General features: G+C 46.6%; 1 protein-coding gene across 5 annotated transcripts in view; it reads right to left on the reverse strand.

Annotated features, from left to right (window-relative positions):
- lilli (lilliputian) overlaps window positions 1–20307 on the reverse strand; it is a 172804-nt gene that overhangs the window by 61592 nt on the left and 90905 nt on the right. For all 5 annotated transcript variants that reach the window (XM_043410523.1, XM_043410524.1, XM_043410525.1 and 2 more), the window contains 2 exons: window positions 4552–5247; window positions 3465–3524 (listed from right to left, as the gene is read on the reverse strand). In XM_043410523.1, the coding sequence (XP_043266458.1) occupies window positions 3465–3524; window positions 4552–5247 (756 nt within the window). The remainder of the gene's footprint in view (window positions 1–3464; window positions 3525–4551; window positions 5248–20307) is intronic.

A 20307-nucleotide genomic window follows, 5' to 3' on the forward strand; every position in this document is an offset into this window, starting at 1 on the left:
AAATCGTTTGCAGCGTTCGAGTGAGAGGAAACCGTGAAAAGGATTCATTCGATAATTGGCGTTTGGAGTCTCGCCGTCCACGGGTTTGATAAAAAGTCACAAAGTCGAATAATTTCGAGAAGCAAGTTTGAAAAGGAGTCGTCGAGAGCTTTCTCCCCCTCGCGGAGACTCGGTGTTCGAGAGAGACGTTCGTCGAGGTTTCGCATCGGAATTGCGAGAAAAGATAGGGCCGGGGGGGCGAGAAGGAGGAGCATAACGAGAGCGAAATATGGATTATGATTTGACATTTTTCAGTAGCAAAGAGGGTTATAACGCGGGCAACGATGTTGGATCGTGAGCGCAATTAGCAGTAGCATTTACGATGTCTACCGGCGCAAACCCGTATTTTCCCACGGGCAAGCCGTGAGAATAATTCATGCCACGCTCGGCCGAGTGTGCGTTCGCGCGGTCCCTCCGTGTGTGTGTGTGTGTGTACGTGCGGTGTGTTGCTCTCCGTTCCTGTACTCTCTCTCCATGTCCGTCGTGGGCTTTTGTAGTGTAATTGTACACATGCATGCGCGCGTGGATGTACATAGACACGTACATTTATTAGATAGAGTGATACACGTGTGTGTGTGAGTGTGTGTGTAGTCGAGGAAACAGAGAGCAGCGACCACGTCCGCAGGTTTCTCCTTCTTTTGCTCGTCAAGCTCTCGCTCCATCTCGTTTGCTTTTATAACCATTCCGAAGCTCTTTCTCACTCGCCGTTTGGCGGATCTCGCTCGAGAGAAGGCGGAAAGTCCGATACGTTTCTATGTGTGTGTCTCTCTCTCTCTCTCTCTCTCTGGCTGTTTCTCTTTACCGCGATCTTTCTGGTCACAGTGAGCAAGTGGGGAACAACTACCATCGGAGCCCGTAAATTCTCCGGTAAAATCGAGCACCACCACTGCCACGAACCACCGGCCGGAGGATCAAGGATGATACGCGTCGGTACAGTCACGAGGGTATAAAACCCGAACGATCTACATGTATGTATCCCTTTCGGACTGCATGCGCTTGCAATGAGAAAGCCTTAAATTGCCATGATTTAATACGTTCGCGGCTATCGAGTACGCCTTTTTTCATCGATAAATCATTCGCGTTGGACTCTTTATGGGTGTATGCAAAGCATGATCGGGTTATCGGTGTGTTAGCCCGTGAATATAGCCGGCTTTCGGTGCGCGCGCGGAGCTCGTTGAGTATATTTCCCGCGTGCACCAGCAAAGAGCAAACTCGATCAATCGATCGCTTGCACGCGCCCCCGTCCACAAACTCGATCAACACTCCGTGCTCCCCGTGCCATAAAAATATATATTCCTTTATATATGGATCGACATGTGGAGCGCTGCGAACGAGTAAATTTCGCGCGTGACCATAACAAATATATAACGATTGGCCCACGCTCATCTACTCCCTGATGTATTACCAACATGTTCGGATTTACCAAAATATCCTATTATTGCGAATCGATGAATAAAACATTCCTTCTTCGTACGCCCCACACTCCCGTCCAATTGCTTTTTCATTCGCGCGGTTCCTCCTACGATGCAACTTTTCCTGTCAAACTTTATTAGCGGATATTCGTATCTTCGTGGATCGCCCGGGATAAAACTTTTCAAGAACAATGGTGCGCTTTTATTTATCTTTCTCAATCAAATTTCACGACATTCTTCGCTGTCCATCAGCGTCCATCGTGAAACGCTTTTGTTCGCGAGCATCAATCTCAAATTTATTCTTCCAGTACCCGCAGAAATTTTCTTCTATTTTCAATAAAAATTTACACTTTATTGCACCAGAAACCGAAATTTTTTAATACGGATTCATATCAACAACTACATTCGCATGATCAAGCGTAAAATGAAAAGGAAAACGACTCTACAGCGATCAGTTCCGATTCAATAGGAGTAGCTGAGGAGTTTTTTAACCCTTGCACTCGTTCGAAGAAAGAGAGAATCGATAGCTGTAAAAATACTTCTGTAAATCTGACGCTCCGGTTCGAAGAGTTGCTCGACTCCGACGAAAAAAAAGTAAGAACGCAAAACTGATTTTCTGGTGGTGCTGAGCGGTCGAGACGGAATTTGTGGGCTTCGTCAACATCAAAATGTGCCTCGCGCAAACGAGTTTGTTTCGAGGAATAAAGAAACTTTAGAGACCATTAACGAGGGTGCAAAATCAGAACGTGGATTAAATTGTCCGACTGGAAGGGATAGAAGGTTAGCGATTATTATACGCTCGAGTACGAGCGTGAAGCTGTCAGACGCTTTTGATCGCGCACACCCGTTTACATGCGTCACGAGATTGAACGGAGACAATAAACGCCGTACGTACAAGAGCGAGAGAGAAAGGATTAAAAAGGACTGAAAAATCGGTGTGGGAGAGCAAGAAAGAAAGAGATGCGAAGATAAAAAGAGGGACGCGCTTGCTAAGCTGGACGAGAGATGAATCATAGGAGTGGTCGCTTCGTTGCCAGTTTGTCGACCACCACCGCCAATCCTGCCCATCGAACGAGTACGAATCTCGAACGTCAGGAGCACTGTGCTACAGAGACGGGAAAGCCAATGGAATTATACCACACAACTATGCATCGGTGAGTCATCGAGACGCAAAGGCGTTTGTTGCAGCGATCGATAAGCTCGTGCGCCTCTCTCTGTTATGCTTAAGACTCGTGCGTACACACGAGAAAATACGAACGCAATGTATCTCCGGTAAAAGCGTACTGCTCACGTGTATGCATACATCGCGGGAGGAGAGAGAACCCTTTTCGAAATCGATCGTAATTTTCAAACCCTCATTAAACTTTTCGCCAACGGTTGCTGCGCACAATAACTGCGGCATTGCCGCAACAGCGACCTGCACGGGCACTTTCATCTTGAAACTTTACAAATGTCCGTTCCAATTATCTATTATCGTTTCCCTACCTCAATGTAGATGGTATATTTCAACGGTCGTGGTTGCAAGTCGCACGCTTTTGGGGTGAGAAGAAATGCAGGCAAACGCACTCGCGAACTTTCGAGATTGTTTGAACTTGTCGAAGAACATGAACGCGAAACTCGTCGACTCATTCGTGTTGGAAAAACATGTACACGGAAGCTTTCATTTTTTTGCTTCATAAAAATGTGAGGTTTTTAAAAAATTATGCAACTTTTGTTTTGACATTATTTTATAAAAATCGAAAATCCGGAGTGCAAATGGAGCTTTTCGAGGAAAGTTCCATAATCTTGAAGACTTTCGGTGCAGTATTGAAAAGGAAAATATTTTGAAGAATCTTGAACGAGATTTCGAGAGTTCGGATGAATTTGAATCGAAACGAGGCAAAAAGTTTGATGAAATTGTTGAAACGCGACTTTGGCGAGTTATGGAAAGCTGCTTGGAGACAAATATGAAATTTTCACTTTTTCTTCATTCCATTGTTTCTAGAAGTTTAACGCATAATTGTAAAATCTTACCTTTAGAATGTGCTCCAAATCGGCCGAGTTTTCGTTAATACCGTGCCGAGAAACCGTACCCTGTCGAGACAGAAAAAAAAACAGCAAATTTTATGGCCCATTAGAGAAAACGAAAGTTCGAAGATTCTTTTTCAATAACACGAGAGAAATCTTTCACCCCGAGCTTCATTTGAAATGGTGTTTAATAAAATTTACACCTCCCCTTTATAAATCCTTGAAAAAAAGAGTGTTAGAGAGTTAGGAAAGCAGAAAAAGATTGAGTGGAAGAAAGAGGGAAGAAAAGGGAGCGTAGAAGAAGGAGAATATCATAAGTAATTGAAAGACGAAAAGGGCCGTTGGATCTATCGTTTTCATTAATCGCGTAAGCCCTCGACTCCGACCAACCCCATGCAGTTTTTTCCTTTGGTTTTATCTTCAACGTGCGCCGAACTATACGCGTTTCTTCTCATTTATACGAGAGAATGGAACACTCTTTTCTCTCACTTTCTCTCCTTTGCTCCTGAATCGAGAGCTCTCATCAGACATAACTCGTTCTCTTTCTGTCTTGAGTCAGCAAAATCGCGCGAGAAACACAACGAATTGGAAGTAAGAGGCTGTGCTAACGAGGCGAATCAATCTCAGCTTATCGAGGTCCTCGATTCTCGCTTATCCCACGCGTGGCCTTGGACGTAACGAAATGACGATTTAACCATTCCCCTCCCCAAGAACGTAAGTGACAATTATTTTTCATTATTCGATATAAACTGACAACTGAAATCATGGTAAAAAACAATTTGAGAAGAATCATATTTTCGCGGCAAACTCGACGTTTCGTTTTTCGTATAAAAATCCTCGATTTTGTTCTCAATCGATTGACCCATGGAAGAAATAAAATGGAGTAAGCAACTGAGCTTTTTCCTTTAATCTCCGAATATAATATATAAAACAGGAAAAATATTTGATGGAAAAGATCCCGAACGTTTTGAGCTCCTGCAAATGTATTATTCGTACTTTTGGCAATCGAGATTCCCTTGATATTCGTGCCGGAAGAAAAGTGAGCGAGAAAAGGAAGAAGCGAGAAGGAAAAAACGCAGGAAAAAGTACTCACATTGTCGAGGGGTAGCCTCGATAATCTGGAAGCTGCCGAGTGTATTCTGTTGGAGTTAACAGGAGTACCGGAGCTGGTGTTCGTAACGGTTGAAGAGCCGTTACCGGAAGTCACGAGACTACCGCTCGAACCCGTTGTTCCCGTATGAGGATTCGTAGTTGACGAAGAGGAGGAGGTGGACAATGAAGAAGAAGAAGAAGAAGAAGAAGAAGAAGAAGAAGAAGAAAGAGGTGGTCCCTTGGCCGGAAGAATTCCGTGGCTCCGATGATCGTTGCTGTTGCCACCGTGTTTGACCGGTAAGCCAGGATATCCCCCTCTGCCGCCGTAAGGCGGTTTGCCGTCGGCAGGTTTGACGAATCCACCTCTTTGTGACGCGTGACTCGAGGATGTCGAGGAGGTTGGATTGGTGGTTGTACCGGTGTTGGCGTTGCTCGCCGAGGAAGATGAGTTCGAGCCTGACGAGGAGCGAGGTCCGCTTCCGGGCTTCTTGAACTCTTGGGACGACGGTGAGCTCCTGCATGTGTTGGTGACCGAGGGTATTCTAGCAGCAGAAGCGCCCGCGGGCGCTGGACTAGCCGGTATGCCCTCGATCCCAATCAGACGCTTGGGCTCGTCGAGCAAATGCTTCACGAGGGTATAATCACCCAGTTTCGATTGTATCTGAAGCGTTGTGCGATCCTGAGCGTCCGGATTTACCTGAAACATTAAGAATAAGATAAAATTAGTATCATCATCGAGGAATTCACGAACGTTTGAAATAACGAAGATCGTGCAATCGATCTTATCGCGAATAGGCGCCAGTGGAGGGGAAAAAATGGTGAAATTCGAGAACGAGACCGAAGAACGGTTTACAAATTCGTTCGTCGTCATCTTCGTCGCGCAGCACTGCTGCTGGAAGTCTCAAACTATTCGGTCCACTACGACTCCGGCATATTCCTGTTTCTATCTCACAGTTACTTCGGGCTCTGGTATATCGACGCGAAATTGTCAAGAAAAAAAGGGAGAGAATCGAGATTGCGGAGCTCGATACGACGGGAAATTCGTTACTCCTTGTAATGGCCATTCTGGCATTTTGACCGAGGGCTTCTTTCATCGAAAGGCGCACACGGAGCCAAAGATATCCGCCGCGCGTGGGATGTATTGTGTCGCGTGTGTATATCGCGAGTGGGTGTCAGTGGAAGCGAATCGGAGAGCGGAAAGAGGTTGAATCGAGGTCTATCCTGTCGATGTAACAAGAAAAGAAGAGTGTCCGTCGCAGAGAGTACGAGAGATATAAAAAGAGGAGAAAAAAACGTGGCGCTACGGTTTGAGCGGGGTCGCCTCGGGGCATCGAAATTGCAACCGGCTAGACGACGACTCTCTTCTCTACGGCAATTTTGACGAGTACGAAACGACCACCGAGACCATTAGACCTTTGCCTAAACCAGGGCCTTGGACGCGATTTAGTAGAAAGGACGATTCAGCCTAAAGGGGAGGGGCAACGAGAGGTTGCTATATCGGTAGCTAGAAGCGGCAGAAGGAGGCCCGAGGAACCGAGAGGAGCGGAACGGGTGACCAGGTCAGGGTTTTCACGTCCGTCACGACCTCGGCTAACCTCACCTTCCAAGTCGCACACCATTACCACTTCCCTCTCTCTTTCCTCTCCGCTCCTTCTTACAGCACACTTCGCGCCCCCGCTCTCACGTATACTACTACCATTGCGTGGTACGTAACTACGTAACTGTATGAAGCGAAATATGATATTACGACTGGCTCGGTGCTCTCGCGAGGGAACGATGGACTTTGTAATTACATTTTTTTTGTTTTTCAAGCTTCAACGACATTTGCTTTGCAAACGAGGGGATATTCGGTGAGACAAACGCGCGTCGGCGTCGCTTCTTCGTTTTTTCAATGTTTTCGACATTGAACCATTCTGATTTGAGCAAACCGACTGCAGCAGCGACAAAAAATGACGGGTATTAAAGCTTTTTTTACAAGGACTCAATGGCGGATGAAAAATGGCGTTGCTGAAGATTGAAAATGTTGAATGATCATCGCGGGGTTTTTCCTCGGGCCGTGCGTATAAATGTTCCACAAATGTTTCTCTTGTGGAAATCGCGTATATACATCATGGAATCATGCTCGTCGGAGATAGAAAGAAAAAAGGTGCACAAAGGCGTTTTCCACGGCGTATAAGAATGAAAGAATTTCGAAGGATAGTACATTATCCGAGGATTCTTGACGGCGCGTCGGGTTATCCAACATGCAGTGTTGAGATTTCACTCGTGAGAAATGATCCACCGGCAAACAAAGAGAAAAAGAGGCAGAGATTGTGGGTGATGGCATGTGCCGGTGTGTGGCAGTGACTGCGACTTTGCGAAATATAGCGAGGGATAAAAAAAGGCAGACGAGCGCGCGGTGCTCTCGCTCTTTTTCTCTTTACAGCAAAGTGAAGCACCGAGGGAGATGCCTCGTCGCATTTTCTCCTTCTTCTTCGTCGTCGTTTTCCAACTCTTTATTTTTTCCTCTCTTCATGCTTGTCCTCTTCGCTCCTCGTCTGCAGGCTTGGCAAGCGACGCGGATATAACTTCTATAAACTTGTCAGTGTATACGCTAGGGTGTCGCAAAAAAGCTATCATCTTAAATTCTATTTTTTCTCCCCCCTCCAAATGTGCAAGTGCTTCGTCCCCGGAATAATCTCGTTGGCGTTGTTCCCTCTCTGCGGATCTTCCACTTTTTTGACGTTGTTCCCTCTAATTAAAGCGCGATTCCACCGGCTGCCGGACGATCAACGCGCCAGCAACGATCAAAAGATTCGTCCAAAATCATTCACTTTCATTTACAATCTCGCGATAGATACATTCCCGCATATAAAATACACGAGCTCGGGAAGATTGCGCGCGCCTGGCCCCCGAGATCGAGATAGACAGAGCGACGACGAAGAAGAAAAATAAGGAGAAGAGAGCGCCGGAGGAGCGGGGGGAGGCAGAAGGAACGGTGCTGCTGGCAGAGGCAGCAGTGGATCTCGAAGAGAATTCGCGCAAAAGCCCGTGTGCCATGCTCGCCGCTCGATCTTTATGCCGTGACTATACGCGAGCCCCGAGACGGAGATGGGCAAAGAGGCAGCAAAGCCTTGAAGATGCGATGGGATGGAAGCCAGCAGGGACTGAACGAGAGTTACTCGGAAAGAGAATCTTTCAGAATACATAGACACACTTCTACGTTACATTTGTACATGCACGTTGCGCATTCTCTCTCTCTCTTTTCCTATTTAAAATCTATACGCAGGACTGGCAGGCGTGTATTTCTGTCGAAGACACTAGTTTCATGGACGCAGTAAAAGCGTCATTTGTCGCGGTAACAACGACGTCAAAACGGGAATGAAAGTAGGAAAAAAGCCCCTTCTTTTTTACGAGTACTTTCCGCGGCAAGTTTCGAGGCAAGTGTTAAGCGCAAAAGCTTATCGAATGAGAAAACAAGATACACGCGATAAGTCATGAGGAGCGAAAAAGAAGCCCCGGATTTGCGTCAAAAGATTTCGAGAGAGTTCAACTAACTCGGATACACAAAAGGAGAGAGGAGAAAGAATGAGAAAAAATGAAAAGTACGAACGAGAGGAGGAAGAAAGCCGGTAACGGAATGAGAGGAGTGCACAGAAGCTGCCTCGACGAAGACGCGCGCGTTTGGCTCCGCATCTCTGTTCCGTTTGAACCGACACTGTGGATATGCTGGTACCGTTGCAACGATCTCATCTTCGCCTCGAACCTCCGTGCTCTTTCGCTCGCTTCTCATTCTCCAGCCCCTCGCTGCTTCCTCCGGCTTTGATACAAGAGTGGCAATAGCTCGGTACGGATATACAGCGATAGAGGGTACGTGAGAGACTGGACTGAATTTGGTAGCCCGGAGACTGAGCGCGGAGGAGCGAACGCCAGATAAATGTGGATGAAGTTTCGTTCGTTGAGAAGAAAATTCAGACAAGCAGGACGTTGATGCGGAATGAAAATATGAGAGAGCCGAGAGACGAGCGGAACGGAGCAGCCTCGGGCATTCCCGAGCATAAGTTGCGATACGATGGAGAATAAAATCATTTTGTAAAAAAGGTTGTAAAAAAATACGTGGAGAGAGAAAAACACATCTGCGCGTGGATGCATTGCGTACGGAATGACTGAAAAATGGTGCGAGAGAGCGAGAGCAAAAGAGGAAAGAGGCGCGCAGTGAGGAGATGTATGAGCGAGAGGAAATGGGATAGAGATAACAACAAAGCGGAATGATGAAGGTAGATTTAAACATCTTATTCAGTGATAGGATCCTACACATCCGTAAAATTATACGCGCACGACGTTGAGGTGAGTGGAGCAAGCAAACTCGAAGCTAATACAAACATACGAAACACACGTACGCGTTTCTTCGCCTTTCTAATACGCGTGTATCCTGCCAGTGTTGTAGGGTTACGTATATAAATATATGTATTCACAGATGAAGCAGACATGGCTGTAAGCTCACTCGGTTCTCTCGTGAAATCAATAACGCCCACTCTTCTCTCTCTCTCTCTCTCTCGTGTCTTCTCGTCGCGCATATAGATATGCACGTGTTTTTCCCTCATCGTAGTGAAAACTTCTGCCGTCTCGATGCTGCCTCTTTTCCCGCGCCCCCTGCGAATTGTAGTAGCTATTTTTCTTGTTTCCTTCCTTCTTAAAATAATGCACATATTCGGCTTGTTTCGTAACAGAAATTGCGGTGGAATCATTGTCGGTTAAAGCGAAGTCTCGACACGTCGAGACCGGGCTTTGATTTTATTGCTAAATAATAACAATGAGCTTCGCTTGTTTATCTCTTTAATAAACTCCCGCGCAATGAATCGCTTTTTTATACGACATAACGAAAGAATGAGAGATCCGATAAAACACGAAAACCGCTTGTCAGACGTCCGTATAAATTCCTCCGTAGACTCACGATCGGCCACAAGAGAACGAGTGAAAATTCTATTTTTAGGATATTCCCTGCTGCTGGTGCCGCGATCGAGAAAAAATCCGATATTCCGAGCGTCTATTTAAAATAAAAACGCTATGACCGACGAGTGCTTCGTCATATAATTGCAGTAGGGAATGTTCGACCGAATTTTTAATAGGAGAGAAAAGTAAAACCGAGAGAGAGTACAAGAGCGAGAGAGAATGGCGGGAGGGCGGAGGGGGGAGCGATAGAACGCGCGGGGCTGGTTGAACGTCAGTTTTTGGCACCCCGTCATCGCGTGAGAGAGTGGGTGCCAACATGCGTTAACTGTGATAAAACGGATACCCCGAGAACGCACACGTGCGCTGTATTCATACTCCCACTCGTGTATTAGTTTTCTTTGTCGTTTGTACAGCACGTTCCGTTTCATCGGAGGGAGCGTACTAAAAGTGAATTGAACCGTGATAAAAATACGCATGAAAAGTACAAAGTTAAAACTGCGCGTCGTTTGGTAAATTACTCTGGAGAATAAAAAATCTTCATAAAACGTGGAAAATAAAGAGCAGAAGAAAGCCACATTATGAGCGAAAAAATCTGCCTGCCTCGCCCCCTATCGGTCGTACATCGAGTGCACCCACACCCCGGGGAATATGCCTCTTGGTGGTGCAAGGGTGCAAGACGGGAAGTGAATGCGCGCGCGTGGCTTTTCCACGCGAGCGATTCAAAGAGTAAGAGGAATAAAAAATTTCACAGCAATTTTCGTTAAAGCAGGTGGTGGACGTTTGCTTTGACTCAGTTCGTGTTAGCATGCGGTGGCATGTTTTTTCTTTCAGTTTTTATCTCTCCCGTTTAACACTCTCTCTGTCTCTCTCGGATCTTTCTTGCTCTCGGGGCAAACACCTTTTTCCTCGCTTTTTCGCCCTTTATCTTTCCTTTGCGACGGTTCCGAGGCTCATTTGCTTACCGAGCGGTGAATGGACAAGCGGAAAAGCGGATCAAGGGGTACGAAGAAAAAATAAGGCAACACACACACACACACACAGACACGTACGTAAACACGCAAATAAAAATAAAAATTGGCGGGGAAAATAAAAAAATCATTTGCCAGATCGCGGCGGCGGGCTCGGAGTCGAGAGCGGGATTCCGCACACGGCACTGCGAGCATTCACCACCATTGATACATCCTCTAATACACACCGACACAAAGTTGACGATTTATATGTGTAAATTCTCAGCAAGTTTCCTCTAACCGTTGAACTCGACGGTTCGCTAACTCTCTCTTTTGTGCTCGCCGAGAGAGTCTGTTCCGAGCACACACAGCTTCTCCATCGCTATTTATTTCGCTCGTTCAACGAGCACGTTTTAAAGCTTCGCACACATACGAGCTCCGCTCTCGCACACTCGTACACTTGACTTCGAAACGTCGTCGTCCTCGTCGGGTTCATCGTTGGCGTTGTTTCCTTGTTTTACAGAGTACGTGTATTATACAGCTATATAAACGAGAGAGGAGAGTTCGTCGTACGAGGAAAACCAGTCGCGCCAATGACGAACGAGAACGATAAGTTAAAAACCCAAGAACCGGAGAGAGTAAGAGGAAAAACGTCAATGAGCGCGAGATATATTTGCCCAACTAAAAAAAGCTTCTCGCTATACGTTTCGCAGTATCGTCTGACATTTGAAAAGACAGTTTTTCTCGTGCGTACGGAGACACTCTTCTACTACGGTCTGCTCGAGTGAGAAAATTAAGCGAATATCTCAAAACCGGAAATACTCGTCGATTCCTCGCCAACCGGAACATTATTCGCGCGACTCCGCGTAATTTTCGAATACAAAAATTCATCCGTTGGGACATTGAGCGTTGCAAAAAATCGTACTTCGATCCGAAAAATTGCGTTTTGACTGAAAAAAAAGCGACGCGAATAAGAAACTTATCGAGTCTTCACTCGCCCGGTTCACTCGTACAGTTACTTATATACGCAATGCCGTGTCTTAATAATGAAATGCATAAGGGCTTATCTCGGAGAATCTGGCATGTGCAATTATGTGAGAAATGACCTTTTAACTTTTCGACGAGGATGAGGATATAGATATGAGATGTACGCACAGATGCACTTGGAGGTTCGTGCTCGGTTTATAGAGTTGGCTCGAGCCTCGCGAACCGTCCACGAGCACTGGCACATCACAATCCGCAGTCCTGCATGTGCACCGCTCGATCACGAGGAAGCTGCCTGGCGTGCACACCGTGCAAGCGGTAATTAATCACGCACGAGTCAAGGTCCCGAGGGAGCGGAGCGAGTCAGCCGAGGTGGAAGTGGCGAGGTGTGCACGAGGAAACTGTGCGAGTGAGAACAACCAGAAGCGAGCAGAGTCACAATAGAAAGAGGAAAAAGGACGCGGTGCAAGTGTATACTCGATAGGAGCGTGTGCGAGTGTGTGATGGAGCGAGAAAGAGAGAAAGAGAGAGAGACTGGAAGGAGAAAATGGAGGAAGAATAAAGAGCATCGAGCTCTCGGGTTGGTGTTATGGCGGCTGATGCGGCGTATGCCCTGCAAAGCGTTTTGCGCAAGATCTTTTATCTCTCCGAAAGTGAAACGTCAATTAGCGTTTCATTAGCGAGAGGAGTCGAGATGAGCACAGGAGCAACGCGAGGAATGAAGGATCGGAGCACTTTCCGAAACGCGAGAGTTTAACGCACTGGAGAACATATCTTTGGTCGGGCTTTTGGATGTATCACTGCTGAGACTTGTTGGACTGTTTCAAGAGTCAATTGAGTGGATCGAAGCTGTGATTTTCAGAAGCGCTGGGCAGTGTTTGTCTTTCGGTTGGACATGAATTTTCGCAGTGGAGCAGCTCTCGTGGTCGATCCTGCGACAGCAAGGCTGTCAACTTTCAGTTAAGAATTTCAGTGCAGTTTAACTCTGTGTGCGTCGATGTTAAATTACGAAGGAGCTCGGGGCTATCGTCGAGATAAAAAAAATAGACGCGACGTGGATGAAATACGTGGGGGCAAACGCAGAAAAAGAAGTATATGTAAAACAGGAAAATGAGCGGAGCTTGTTTTTGAGCTCCGCACAAACGCGCGACGTAACACGAAAAGAGCGAGCCATTTTGAGAACTCTTTAATTAAACGTCAAAGAGATTTGTACGAGAAAGATGAAAGCTTTTTATGGCTTCGACTGCGCGGAGTCGACTCACAGGAGACGACTTTGGTGGAAGCTCTCTGGCAGCAGGGTTTCTGCAAAAATCTTACTCGATGTAAAGTAGTCCCGTTGAATTTCAATCAACCGAGGATGAAGGCCAACCTTCGACTTACCAGCGAGTATCAACTTTCGAAGGCAAAAGTTAAATTCTACTTGAAAACTGCCGGATTAAAAGGTTCGAACAAAAGTATTTGGAGGCGAGCTTTCTTCCTTTTTCTCTACATTCTCGTCACGATCCGTGAATAAATAGGCACTGAAGCTACTCGCGATCCCATCGCAGACGACAGAATCGTTATCGTTATCGTAAATTAAGCTCATTCCGATGCCTTTCATTTGTTCGATGTTATTCCCTTTTTTTTATATATTCTATCGCGGTTACACACGGAATTTAATCGTTCCATCAAAAAGATTCGAGGGTTGGCCGTGCGAGGTCGAGAGTACAGAAGGCACGTGAAAGGGCGAATATTGTGTGGAGAGGAAAGAGGCTGGCTCGAGAGAAGAGTTTATATGTACAGGCTGTCGGTTGTGCTGGATGGTTGGCTCTTCTCCCTCGCGTTCGTGTACACCGTACGTGCATCAGCCAGTGGTAGCGATGTATAGCGTCGAGTCTAGCTCTCGTAGAAGCAGCAGCAGCAGCAGCAGTTCTCCACCTCCTTTACATTTTAAAACGTACGTGTCCCGCATGGTCGGGACTCCCCAGAGTTCAAGCAAGCTCTCTTTTCTCCTGCTATCGTTTTCATCCTTTTCTATCGTTCCCGTTCCTCCGCGTAGTCCGTCCGTTCACTTTTCTCTGTGCTCTCTTTATCGTCGGTTAGTCCCTGCGCCAGGCAGGGAATGCAGAATTTTTGATAAGCGTCGCCGTTCGTACGAAGAGACAATTAAGGTGAATGGGGTTTCTACTTTTTTCATAGATTTTTCTGCTACGGCATAAAGTCTATCATCGGATGGGCGAAGGAATGCTTTTTTACGAGCGTTTAGTCGCTTCGCTTACAACATTTGACGACCTCTCATCTATGCAGCGTGTCGGGTGCGGAAAAGCATTAATTAACCTGATAAACGGGGAAAGGGGATCGTGTCGCACGACAAATGCGAATAATAAAGGTTGGGCATGCCGTTGTTATTTCCTCCGTGGCAGTTCCGAGGTGTCGAGCACCAGCTTGTTAATCACTGGAGAAGGAGAAGGCAGCAGCTAGCGAAACAACGACGCCGGGATGAAAGAGCGCGGAGAGTAAAATAAAGAGCCAGCGGGATAATTCTTAAGGAGCGACAATATTCCGCCGCGTTCCGCTCGGTCTGTGTGTTCCTTTACGAAGGAAAAATAGTGCGGAAAAATAAGAATTTGCAATGATGAGACGTTAAAGCGAGACTATGCTTCTGGGCGCGGGAAATGAAGTCTCAAAGTGACGAGGAGAGCTTTCTAATCATTGGTGTAGCTCGAGGATAAAAAAAGGAGAAAGGCGAACGAGAGAAAGGGGGAAAAAGAGAGATACAGGGAAACGGTTCTATTCGTACAGCTATCCACTCATCCACGATTATTTTCCACCCTCCAATCGTCCCCGTTGCGCCCAGCAGAGAGCTTCCTCGTCGCAGTCGTCGCATCCTCCGGCTCGCCTTCCCATTTTCCTTCGTTAACCAACGCACTACACTCTTTCCTCTTTCTTTCTTCCTCTCGCTTCTCCACGGCCCCGCGGTGTCTACAGTATTTTCGTATCTGTGCACACGGGGAGACCTTCCTGCTCTCCGAGTATTCTCTTACTCCTTTGTCATACTGTTTTCAACCCTCATTTTCCCAGCATGCCTGCGTATCGCCACCTCCCACTCAGCGGCTCTCGCTCTCTCCCTCTCTCCTTCTGTCCTTCAATCTTTTCCTTTTTCCATCAGCACCGCTCGCTTGCACGGCCAACTTCTTTGCCCTCTCTTCTCCCCCGGCCTCCGCCGCTCTGCCCTCCAGTCTGCTTCTCATTTCACCCGTTTACACCCAAACTAACGCAACTTTATTCCTGCCGAGTGTGGCTGGCGAAAGAGTCCCTCGGAGTCGAGGGAAAATGTTGTCCTCCCTCCGCGTCTCTCCGAAGCCCGATCCTCTCATCCTTTCTTTCTCTCGCGCCGCAGCAGCACACCGAAATCTCTCGTTTTTTCTCTTTCTTTCATCTGCTCCGCGTTCCTTCCTCGAGCTCGTTTCACCCCGAATTCTCTCGCTCGCGTTTCTCCTTCGCACACTCGAGCTCGCGGTCCTTTCCCTGTACGTCCGCCAGCCGCTTCGATCCGCGAGAGTCGCGAGCCTCTCTCGTGTATTGCCCACCTCCCCCCCCCTGCGCGCCGCCTACCGTAGACGCGCCAGACGTCTCTTTGTATATATGGCATCGCGGAGGAAAAAAAAAATAAGCGAAGGAAAGGTGAAGCAGCGTATAGGTATAGCTGCGGAGACGAAAATGTGGGAAAGATCGAAATGGGGTGTTCCGTACGCGGCGAGAAGGGCCAAAAAAAAGGAAGGTGAGTCGCTCTCGATCACGCTAACTCGTGGCTACTTTGTATACTTATGTATGCGCGGTAGCCATCAATTTTTTTCGTACAGTAACCTGCTCGTCACCCCCGGGAACTTTGTCAGAGTTGACGGGGGTTGAAGGTCGAGGACATTGACCGTCCGCGGCGCGAGCTCCAACTCTTTATTCAGCTCGCGGACCTTTTATTTTTCCCCTGCCGATTCCTCGTAGAAAGATGAGCACCCGTGCAAGCGCGCTTTTGTATAAAATTGGAAAGATCGCCAGAATCCTTTTCACGAAAACATTTTTATCCGCAGAGGTTTATCTGTGCTTCGGTAAAACTGCTGACGGTTCAGAAATCGCAATTTCTTTCGTATCGGATCGCCCAGATTGAGAACAAATATTTGAGTCGCGTATAAATACGTTTACGGAACAATCGAGTTTCCGATTCGCTCAGCTGTGTGATCGAAATCAAAATCAACGCGTGTGATATGAACGAAATCATGAAAATTCGAAGCGTCACCGTTGATTACTGATTGACACACGATTCGACGCGATCTCTGTGCACAGTTTCGAAACGCGAGTAACTTCATTTCTTGGATCCAATGGAGCGACCATTCGCAAATAGTAAAAAAAAAAAAAACAAAAACAAAGCGCAGCGCAAAGAGAGAAAGCGAGGGAGAGGGAGAGTGTCGGGAAGTATGGAGAATCGCCGTATTTAGCCGGCGCGTAGGCCCGGAATAGAGCGTAGACTCATCGTTCGTGGAATGTCTGGCCCGACAAATATCAAATATATATTTCAAATATATATATATATATATACGCGTGAAATATGTTCGAAGCTACATTTCGAGAATTCCAAAAGCGGAGGAAATATCCTCGGAAATCGGTATAACATCTTGAGGAATGATGGAATGCAAAATTCCGCAGAATGCGCGCGTCTACGAAATTTGTTGGCCGATTTATTCGCGCGGCAGAGCCAGAAAGCAGCAGCAGCCGCGTAAAAATCTCTAACGGTGTTAAATACTTCAAACAAATCCCCTGACCTGCCCCTCGCTCTCTCTCTCTCTCTCTCTCTCGCCCTCGTCCCCGGCGATTGGTGTGTACAACGTTAAGAGAGCACAGGCGCTCGGGCGAGCGCGGTCTACCCAGTGAGTGAATCTAATTACAGCAGAGCATGCGGTAGCGCTGCTGCGGGCACACTGGGAAATCCTTTGGTTTGCAAATACCCGAGGATGGGAGAAAGAGAAAGAGAGAAGAATGAGATGGCAAATGTCGTCTGCCTTCCGCTCCTTCCGCTCTGTATCCGACTCCATTCGTTATTATCATAGTTATTGTTAGCGGTGCATGGTGGCTCTCGCGAGCTCAGTTCTGCGCAATGTTTTTTCTCTCTCTCTCTCTCTCGTTTTGTCTCTTTCCCTGCTCGAATATCTTCATTCTACATGCATTTACCGATCCGTGGTGTTGTATACGCGGTACTCACGTGTCATCCCACACTCTGACAGATTATGCATCCGCATATATTGCTCGTTAAGAGGCACAAGGGCCTAGCCGACGTGAGCGTGAGTTTAAAGGATTTTCGTCGAGGCCTGCTTTTTGTTCGGTAGGCTCTCCGATATATGTATTTCTGCTTGCGGCAGAGCGCGAAAAATATCGAGGCTCTCTGCGCGGTCTGGCTCTCGACGTTCTCTTTCCCGTGTTAAATACGACATCGGAACTAGCGCAATGATATCTATATACGAGCAAAGAGAGCCGTGTGCCCAACGCAGCGAGGAAAAGCTTGCCTGAAAGAGATACAGCGACGTCCTGAGCGAGGGGGAGAGAGAGAGAGAGAGAGAGAGAGAGAGAGAGAGAGAGAGAGAGAGAGAGAGAGAGAGAGAGAGAGAGTGATGAAAAAGGGAGAGAAAGGCCAAAGAGGAAAAGGGAGAACGGGAGAAAAGAGTGTTTTATCAGAGCAGCTACCCGGGAGAGAGGCGCTCGGCGAAGCGCGGAACGACGGAAGCCACAGGAGAAAAAAAAAAAGATAATAAAGAAAAACGAGAGAATGACGAAAAAATGAGGGAAAAGAGAGAGTAGAAAAAAAGATAGTGGAGAACAAGAGAAATCGGGAAAAAAAATGAGACGGTGAAGAAAACACGAGTACCGCTATACATGTAGGCAGCTCCATTCATTCCTTCTTTTTCGTTTTCTATTCATTGTTCAAAGGAGGCGAGAACAATTTCATAAAAAGCAATTGGCTATACAGCCTGAGGGGCAAAACGGATTAATATGTTGAAAATTGATTTTATCTGTGAGGAAACAAAAGGCAAAGTCAAATCGTCCATTAATCAAATCTCGTCCGTTGGATTCGATGAAAATAAAAGCAGAGAGTTGGATTTATGAAAGTATTTTTCTCTCGTAGAATGAAGAAAAAAACGACAACAACAAAAAGTGTAGCGATTCTCACCGATTCAACTGGGAATCACGTAACGTTTAATGAGCCATAAATAGTCCCTATTATTTCTCATTTTCAAGGCTTTATCGATCAAGCGAACCTACGAAATGTTGTACGTGCCCTGATTTATGAAATCTCGAGAGCGAGGAGAGATATCGTATCGTCTGCGGAAACTTACCACTTAGCGAGTGGCTATTGAATCGAAAGGGTGTAAGGGGCTTATTACAGGTATACAGTATATCGGTACTGAACAAGAGCCGGTCCGGGGAATTCTCGTGTATAGAGAAGCGTATACACAAGCGACGCGTGTGGCGCCAAGGAGCCAGATGGACCAGAGCGAGAGCGAGAGAGAGAGCAAGATAGAGAGAGGTTAATTAATCGTGCCCCTTGGCATTGGTCCACCATGGCGATGCTACTGCTCGTGGTTCATGCTTATAGCGGCACTACTTCGGCTCATGAGGGGTGTGGATGGTGTCTCATCCCTTTGCAGACCGAGTAGCATGATGCACCACCGGCGGCGGCCGAGTCGGGTCAGAATGCACACGCGATCCAGAGAGGAAGCGTGGGAAGGCGAGAGAGAGAGAGAGAGAGAGGGAAGTGATGTGGTCAAAGACAAGGGTTGGGTTTAACGTGTTAGTTCGAAACCCCTTGTTTCCTTCGGCCACTTGTACTACCGAGTTATCCTCAGGCCCTTTGTCTCAGAGTATTAAATCCATCGAGGCGATCAAGGATCATTTAACTCTGGGATTTAGCACGTTTCAAGATACGTAAATAAAAATATTTCGGTGAGTAATACGATGTGACGAAGCGACGGTGCAAATATGCATAAAATTGTCGCAGTTTCTCGTGTATCGTAATAGCTCCTCTGTAAACACCGACTCGTTAAACACTCGCGGCTTGTTGGCTCCAAACCATTTTCCCTTTTTTACGCAACTCAATTTCTCTGTGAATAACAAAATGATTCATACATTATACACCGCCGCTCTCTGCCTACGCGAGGAAAAGTGGAATTTTAAAAGATCTGCAATGCCGCTGGGTCCGCATGTGCGCAGATTGAACCTTGGCATATATAAAATACTCGTTCATTTTTCAGCCTCACCGCGACGTCTTCGTTATTAACGAAGATTTCGAAAGGTCCTGGACAACAATAAGACCAGTTTTATTCAATTTCGTTTCCACAGAGACCGAATCGGCAGCGAATCGTTCACGATTCATCGCGAGCCATGATTTAATTTTCGTCGAGTATACTTCGTCACTTGCGCGCAATGATACCGGGGCCCGGAAATAAACGTGCTTATATGCTTAACCGGTTGAATAAAATTTCAAAAATCATATCCGACGAGCAAGCACTCACCGTGTATTATATACAGAAAACATTTACAATTTGAATTGGCCAAAGCACATTAATAATGTGTGCGAAATACAAAACGCAAAGTTAACCATTCAACTCGTGTCCTATAAATAGCATCGAATACAGGCTTTTAAAAAATTCTTAATGCAGTTTATGTTTCTGTAGAGCAAAATCGTAAACACTGATTAATAATCGTTTGTTTTATCGCGTATTAAAATACAAAATTAAGAGGCAATACAACGTGTTCATTTGGAACGTATACGCATAACAACGGATTGTGCCCGGGTATCGACAGTGGAAGATATAAAGAATTCATCGTTTAACGAACAGCAAGGGAATCAAGAATGGTTTATCGACGTTGCTCGATGAGAGAGAGAGAGAGAGAGAGCGAGGGATTCTCGAGTGTACAGAGTTGGTACGCGAGTGTATTAATTCTCCGCAGGCGCCAGTAGCATATATACCCACAAGCATGGATACGTGTATATATGAAAATGAATAAAAGGTCGAGTAGGCACGAGGAGAAGCCACGAACACCACACTTGCGCGAGAGTCATGCACACAGGTATGCAGAGATTATTATAGGTACAAGCGTGTATGGAGGGTAGTTACATACGTTGCGCCAGGGGGCCTTTGCCGCGCGAGAGCGGAGAGTTGGCCCATAAAACGTGGGTTAGCGGTGTGGCGTTTCGTTGTTTATTTCTCGGTCGGTAGCCAACCGAGAGAGAGAGAGAGAGAGAGGAAGAAAAAAATAGAGAAGCGAGCGAGCGGGAGGGAGGAAGGGAGGACGGGAAGCGCGCACAGAGGAAAAAATATTTATATGCATCTTTGGATGTGTGCGCTCCACACGAGGGAGTTGAGACTAGCGAAGTGAAGAGGAATTCTGCGACGATGACAGAAGCGCAAGGAGTAGAATAAAGGGCAGCGGAATGGCATCGGTCGAGAGACGAAGAGACTGAAATAGTCCATAAATCCGTGGGTTTTCGCCCATGTATTTATATGTACGCGACGTATTTGTGGGCGAGCAAACACCCTAAACGAGAGAAAGAGGATCGGAGCGCGTGCGATATGAACAATAAAAAGTTGCACACGATTATAAAACCGCAAAAAGTTTGGGCATTGCCACCTCTATGAGTTAAACTATGAAAATAAACACCGGAATGTAGAAAAGTTATTGGTGCATACCGCGACTATGAATGACTATGCCGCCACACGATAAAAAGAGGCAGCGCTGTACCCGAGTGACCCTATCTTTTCCCTTTTTTAAGATTTCCTCCCCCTCACACGTTTATTTATCATTCTTCTTATTCCCAGTTTCTTCGAGTCTCTCCTTCCCCCATTTTTTGCTTACAGCTACTGCCA

The sequence above is a fragment of the Venturia canescens genome, chromosome 1 (assembly GCF_019457755.1).
Source record: "Venturia canescens isolate UGA chromosome 1, ASM1945775v1, whole genome shotgun sequence".
In the NCBI taxonomy this organism is placed as follows: Eukaryota; Metazoa; Arthropoda; class Insecta; order Hymenoptera; family Ichneumonidae; genus Venturia; species Venturia canescens.